The sequence below is a fragment of the Neltuma alba genome, unplaced genomic scaffold (genome assembly GCF_004799145.2).
Source record: "Neltuma alba isolate B1F8T4 unplaced genomic scaffold, ASM479914v2 tig00001760_pilon, whole genome shotgun sequence".
In the NCBI taxonomy this organism is placed as follows: Eukaryota; Viridiplantae; Streptophyta; class Magnoliopsida; order Fabales; family Fabaceae; genus Neltuma; species Neltuma alba.
The window spans coordinates 4,148-11,591 of NW_021632600.1; the positions used below are offsets into that span (position 1 = coordinate 4,148).

General features: G+C 34.2%; 1 protein-coding gene across 1 annotated transcript; it reads right to left on the minus strand.

Moving 5' to 3' along the window:
* Window positions 1-1,041: 1,041 nt before the first annotated feature.
* Window positions 1,042-3,707, minus strand: LOC114763150 (auxin-responsive protein IAA27). Its single transcript, XM_028952762.1, has 5 exons — window positions 3,086-3,707; window positions 2,289-2,512; window positions 1,824-1,965; window positions 1,516-1,577; window positions 1,042-1,411 (listed from the first exon to the last, which is right to left on the minus strand). The coding sequence occupies exons 1-5, from the start codon at window positions 3,508-3,510 to the stop codon at window positions 1,374-1,376; spliced, it is 891 nt and encodes a 296-aa protein (XP_028808595.1). The 5' UTR covers window positions 3,511-3,707; the 3' UTR covers window positions 1,042-1,373.
* Window positions 3,708-7,444: the final 3,737 nt, after the last annotated feature.

Genomic DNA, 7,444 nt, shown 5'->3' on the forward strand with positions numbered 1-7,444 from the left:
ATCCTAAATCTCAATCTCATTTCCCTGTTTGTTTTGGTTCTCTCACAAATCCATTCTTATCCTTTTTCAGGATCTTTTTTTTTTTTCCCCCCTCACTCTTCTTTCTGGAGACTCTCCAAAGGAACCTCCCACTCATAGAAAAATCAATCACAACTCCTCAAATTTTTCGTATCTAATCCAGCAGTACAATGCAAAGGCCATTAGCTTACGAAACTGGGACGGTGAGGTCTCTTCACACCGATGACAAATTACAACCAGTTTTAAGGGACTTGACTGTATTTTTGCAGATTTATTACCGTACTTATTTATAAGTAAACCCCTTATTTAAAACTTGCACATAATTTTTTCAGAAAACAAAGGGGGAATTAAAAAGTCAATTCTATATTTGAAAGTCAATTCAGAAAACTAGAATGATGCATCAAAATAATATCCCAAAGTAATGCCTTTTATATTGTAAACTCTGCGTTAGTGGAGCATTTGACCTCCCCTTATGTGTCTTCCAAGTTAGCTCCGTTCATCAGCCACCGCCACTCCCGCCGATCATTCGCAACAAGCCATCGTTCCTTAGAAAAGCATGTTTTGTTTTTTGTGACGTAGGAATCTGATGAGAAACAGCCCGTATATGAACGAACATCAAGTTAACATGCAAACTGCCTTTTTTTAAGTTGATAATTTCTTGAAAAACCAATTTGGCTATGAAGCTCACAGAGGCATTTGATGATCAGTCAGCTCAAGTGAGCCATGTGATTGATCTTAACTTATGTGAGGAGGAGGAGGAAGAAGAAGATGAAGATGAAGAAGAAACCACATTTGCCACGACAAGACATGTCCCCTAACCACCAATCCATCCTCGTATTTGTCAACTGTTACCAGAAAAAGGCGTCAAGGATAACACAGTCTCCATTACCAGACACATCCGATTCACATCTCACAAACCCTATCTTCTTCTTTCGCTTCAATCATATCGGATCATCATCCACACAATTATTTGTGTGCCCTGTTAATCGTATCCACAAGTGGATGCTCATCGACTTGGTTTGATTGATCTTCTGTTCATTCTATAGATAACAAAATGCTCACTTACATACATACACTATTTGCTTTTACAGGAGTAAGCAGGGAGACAACAAGTTACTGAATCAAATATGAAATTTACATACAAACATAAACCCTTTAGCCTTAAGAAGTCAGAGAGAAGGAAGATTCAACAAACGTTAGAAACCTCAAACCCCTCTACATCATGTCTTGTCCACTAACAAGTCTAGTAGTACACTCAAATTTCTCATTACTAGGACGGTAATTTTACATAAACAAGGAAGAAAGCCACCTCTTGTGTATATGTGCTCAAATATGTGTATCAGTTGCAGCATGCCCTAGTTTCGGCTTTTGCACTTTTCCATTGCTCTTGGTGCTGCAACAAATGAGATGTATGTAAGTAAACCAGTCTTGCTGAAAAATATATATGTTTCTTTCAAATTTCAAAAATTAGATGATAGAAGTAGAAGATAAGGTTACCTAGGCCAATCGCTTCAGAACTCTTCATGATCCTCAATCTCTTGCAAGAGGCAGTGAACATCCTGACACAAGAACAAAGGGATAATATCAGAAAGATGAACGCACGTAATCACTTGTTTTTTGTTCATGCAGGAACGAGAGCAAAGTCTGAAGTTAATACATGGGCAGCAGAGTCATTGTCTTAAAACCACTAAACAAACAGCTGATAATATACGCGGTGAAACATGGAACAGATTCAAATTGACATTCTTCCGACAATCTAACCAGAAACCATAATTCAGACATTATGAAACATGGATGGCACTTACTCCCAAGGCACATCACCAACTAGCATCCAATCACCATCCTTGTCTTCATAGGTAAGCACATATTCTGAGCCATGAAGCAGATCCTTCAACCTACTTTCACTCAAATTATCATGACTTGAAATTCCGTGAGATCCACATTGACCTGAACATGTCATGGATTAAAACATCAGAATCTTCAAAACGCGCAAAATCTCAGTGGACTAGACTAAAATTGGGCCGTAACTCGCGTCACAAAGATGGAAAAATCTCTACTATCAAAGTTTAAATGGGTATATTATGTTTTTTTCATTAGGTAGAAGACTATTCGTTGCTTTTCATCCATGGCTCCAAAGTATTAGCCTTTAGAGACTGTTGATCCTGATTCATTACCGTGCATAGTTCAAATTTTTCACATGATCTCAAAAAAGATGATGAAGAAACTACAGTTAAAGGTAAAGAATGAGTTGCAAGTGGACGGAAACTCACTGATTGTAAAACATCTGAACATCTTTTCAAGTGCTGAAGAAAGTTGCTGGTAACTGCCAAAGTTTTTGAGATCCACTTTCCTCAAGTAGGGGGCACCATCCATGCTTACTTTTACATAAAGACATCCAGACTTGGCTTCTGCATCATCATCGTTCTTTTGAGGATTAGAGGCCATCGAGTTCTTCCTGAAAGATCTGATTGGTGGCCATCCCACAACTTGTTCCCTGATTCACATAAGAAGAGCGCACCAAACTTTAATTATAGCGGGCCTAAGCAAAGACACAACTTCTCTGACTGGAGGCAAAGATTATAATTCAATAGCGAAGTGATCTAGCTAAAAACGGATGCGTATCCTTGTGCTTGAGTCAGAGTCATAGAACTCACACAGCATAAGGGAAATACATGAAAGCATCAGAAGAAAATTTGCAGGGGTTCAATCCGGAAACATATACAACAAGAAATCATATAGAGAAAACGGATGAAACAAGAGAAAAACCACCCCATGAATGATTAACAGAAAAGTAGTATCCTCAAAATTACTTTAAACTAAGAGCAGATTTTCTTATATCAAGAGCTACCAGAACAAGAAATTTAGCAACAGCATAAACAAGAGATTGATCAAAATTTCCAATGGAAAGATTTTCTCTCTTCATTTTCCATGGAGTTTTGTGCAGCATCCAACATATTATAAAGAATTCGCAGAAACATCAACAAGCAACATGGACAAAACAGTGATAAAACGCAACAGTAAAGCAAAAGAACAAAAGTGAAAAATCAAAGAAAGATTGTAATATTACTTCTGAGGAACAGCAGATATCTGGGGCTTCTTCTCATGCAACAATGGCTTTGGTGAGCTTGGGATGCCATCTTTGGCAAGGGAAGCACCTAAACATGTTTGTGGGTTAGTGCCACCTCGAGGAGAAAACAAGCCACCATCTTTACCCAAACCTGCCTCAGATCCTCCATTCCCTGACATAGCCCACTTTCCAGAACCACCATTAATGGTGTCTGAGAAACCCCTCTTGGCCCCACAGACCGCTGCACTCTTTCCGGCGCCGGCACCATCCCTCTCCGGTGACTCGGACCCAGGCAGTCCGAGTCGTAGCTCAGTGGCCTTGAGGTTCAAGCCACTATTGCTTCTCTGAGAAAACTTGTCTGAGCCTTTTTCCATTGAAGGAAGCTCTGTCAAGCCCACATAGTCCTGCTCCTGTGGCACAGACATCAAACCTCGGCTAGGGAAATGATTATCGGAAACCACGAAACGGGCAAAGAAGAAGAACAAGAAAGAGAGAGAGAGCGTGTGTGAAACGGAGATTGAAGAAACAGAATTTAACAGTGGAAGAAAGATATGTTGATGAACAGAACTTTGCTCTGAGCTTTCAGATTCTGTTGTGTTCCTATGTAAACTCTGGGCGCGCTGTGTCTTATTATTAAGAAAGAAAAAGAAGGGGAATTGATATTAATACATTAAGAAAGGGAATATTATCAAGCTCGTAATTTGCAAGGGGAATAATGTTAAATTAATTTCTCGCTTTATTCTTTGTTTAAAATTCCCGAAGACTGTGCACATTTTTTTTATTAATTTTATGAATCTTTATGTAGGCAACCACGCCGACAAGTCACAGAAAGTCCCCGGCAAAGCTATCTCTATATCCTTTTTTTTTTCCCCCGAGATTAGCGTTTGCTTACTTGTATAATGAAATTACAGACATTCAAAAGATAAACCGGTTATTTCTTACAGCTCCTAAGAAAGTAAAAAGTCACTATTTGTATGTCCCAGAAAATATGCGTGGGATGAAGAGCATGTGCAAGACTGCTAGTTGGCGCGAGAAAAGTAAGAAGCACAGAGCATGGAGGAAAATGAAACAGAGGAAAAACAAAAAGGAACAGAGGAACAGAGGAAGAAAGGGACGAAAAGGGTCTCTGGAAAAGGCCAAATTTACATCGATTTTGGAAGCAAAATGCAGAAGATCTCCTATCACAAATTGCAACAAAATTTCTGGGCGTATATACTGAATGGATTCTCCGGGAAAATAAAAATATAAATTTGCGAACAGGAAAGGGAACGTCGGATTGAGATGACAGGATATATGCATATGAGGAGGAAGAAAGGAAAATGAAATGAAACCAACGTCGAAGACAAAGGGATGGGAAATGAAGCAAAACTGACTGTGCCTGTGGTGTACGAGATGCCTTGTTTGAAATTAAAAACGAGTCAGAGGCTAAGCCCAGAAAACAGCACACACTCCGCGTTATCAGCAGTACAGTGGATGCATGTCAACAGGTAAATTGCAGTTTTTAATAAAATTAGTTAAGTTATTTACTTATAATTAAAACTATTTGATAGAAACCTGTTATAATTAATAAGAATATTTTTAAAAAAAATTATAAATTTAAGAGATAGAGTTAATTGAAATCTCATATTAAAACTAAATTTAATTATCAACTAACTCTTATATTTAAAATAAAAAATGGTAGTATTTAGTAGTATGAAATCGAGAAGCATGAGGATTGATCCTACTTGTAATTTTGGATTGTTAATATCTTTCTTTAACAATGCACTATAGAATATGAAAACTTTCTTCTTGTTATTTTAACCAAGCACATGCATAAATAAATAAAAGTGAAAGTTAAAAGATTGATCGAAATCAAATTGAGTTTAGTAATGAAAATGAATTTTTAACTAAATAAATAAAACAAATAATGGAACTGAAAAAAATCAAAAGTTGGAATAATATAATTGTTTTGCCAACAGTTGTGATGATATGATTAATGCTTGTATCGAAAAATAATATAATTAACGCACTATATATAAGCCTTTTGTTTTGGAGAATATTTCAGTCAGATTTTTCTACATCTAGCATGTTTAATTCTCCAATCACATGTGGTATGTATCCTATTTTTTTAATGTGAATTTATAGTATAATAATATTTAAAAATTAAAACATATTACCATGTATGATTAAAAAACTTAATATAATAAATATTAGTAGCATTATCTTTTTGGCTTAATAATTTGGATAGAAACAAATCTCTAAAAATTTCTTCATATTTAAGATAGATGGATAGGATTGTAAAATATTTATAAACCAAAAGGCAGAGTGTTTATTTTATTAATTACCTCTTCACTGAGCTGAATATATGATTCTATTCATAACTTGAATTTGGTCGTCACGGTTAACAACTCATGAATATTATAATTTTATCATATATGTGTATATATTCATTTCAGTCCTTAAGATAAGATTCTCTTTACAATACAAATTACGCTATAAAATAAGTTTTATATTTTTTTAACCAATAAAAGTCTTATACTAAACATAGGAGGAGAAGTATTATATATGTGATGTCCTATGGCTGATACACTAATGCTTCTCAATTCTCAAATGACACACCTATAATTGACCCCCCCCAAAAAAAAACCCATAATTTACCATTCCATTCACATCTTTTTTATTCTCTGTTTCGGAACCTACCTAAAAAATAAAAAAAACTCTGGCAAAAAAAAAAACCATATATGTGTATACATTAAATTTTTAAAAAATTTTAAATAAAAAACCTCTAGAAATGTAATTATTTGTTTAAACTAAAATACTATAAAGTATTAGTAAATTTTGGAAAAGTACTATTCTAATCAATGAATTATGGTGAAACGTAACATAATACTACTTCCAATCCTTAATATAAGACCTTGTTTGACTTTTATTTTGATCCTAAATATAAGACCCCAATCCACTTTGTCTCTTATATTTATGCATTTTTTTCCAAGATAGTCCTCCTAACAATGATAGTTCTAGTCAATACATTCTTGATTAGTAAGGATATTTTAGAAAAGATACCACCTATTTATTACAAATAACTAACTTAACTTCTTTTTTTTAATCTCCTCAAATAGTCAACTAGCTCTTATAATTAAAACGGAGGTATATACTTTTCAATTTCATTACAAATTTATTGGCCAAATGGAATGGGTTGTTTTTATAAATTGTAAGGCCCCTACAATAATGCATCAGGATTTTTATGGGTTTGATAATAACATTTTTTTAAAATTCAGGAATATTTATGATTTTTCAGAAACTCAACAACGAATTTACTTCTTGAAATAATTAAGATTAATATTTTTAATTTGTGAGTTTCAGGATTTTTTATGATTTCATATATAATGGCCAAAGGTCATTTTATTTATTTTTCCGGAAATGTCTGCAATAAATATATTTATTGTTTATTATAATTTTCTTATTAATATATTATTTATGTTTAGTAAATAAATCATTCACGTATTAACTTTAATAATTAATTTATTTAATTAATTCTTATTCTTTTCCTTTATTTGGCTCATTATTTTCCAAAATTCAATAAAAATTTTCCAAAAAATTAAAAATATAACAGAATGGATAGACAAGACGCCGTTACGTTCGTTAGTGGATGGAATGACCCAATTCCACGTACCCAGAAACCTTTCCTCTTTATGTATCACCAAAAAAAAAACTTTCTCTTTACAATTCCATTCCCCATTTTTGTTGCATACTGTATTAACTTCAAAGCCTCTTCTTTGTTTTGTTATTATAATTGTTAGAACGTGAAGGACCATACGCATGGAAAAAATTAAGAAAAGAAAAAAGTCTTCAACACCACATTGATGAAAATACTTAATTTTAAGGAGCCACTTATACTTAATTATTTATTCATCCCCGGAGCCAGCTTGTTAAATAATGATCACACACTCATAAATTATAGGGTTAAAGTATATCCAGTATCTCGAAGTATTTTCTTAGGTGCATCCAGCGCCCTACAATATTTTATGGTACATCCAGCATCTCGAAGTATTTTCTCAGATGCATCCAGTACCCTAAAGTATTTTATAGTGCATCCCGAAGTATTTTTTAGAGACCCTAACATCCTGAAATATTTTTTTTGCCTTGGTGCTAGATACACAGAAAAATATTTTTAGGTGCTGGACACATTTAAAAAACCTTTGAGATGCTAGATGCATAAAAAAATACTTTACGATACTGGAAGCACTTGAGAAAATACTTCAAGGTACTGGATACACCACAAAATATTTTAGAGTGTTGGATGCACCTAAGAAAATACTTCAAGGTGTTAGATGTACCTTAACCCTAAATTATATTGCCGCATTATTACCAATTATATGG

Bases quoted from the DNA above. Each gene is read 5' to 3' on its own strand.
- LOC114763150 (XM_028952762.1), bottom strand. From the start codon at position 3,510: ATGTCTGTGCCACAGGAGCAGGACTATGTGGGCTTGACAGAGCTTCCT. The intron at 2,513-3,085 runs GTAATATTACAA...TATGTGAATCAG, and splicing joins ATATCTGCTGTTCCTCAGAA to GGAACAAGTTGTGGGATGGC. The intron at 1,412-1,515 runs GTAACCTTATCT...CATTTGTTGCAG, and splicing joins TTCTGAAGCGATTGGCCTAG to CACCAAGAGCAATGGAAAAG.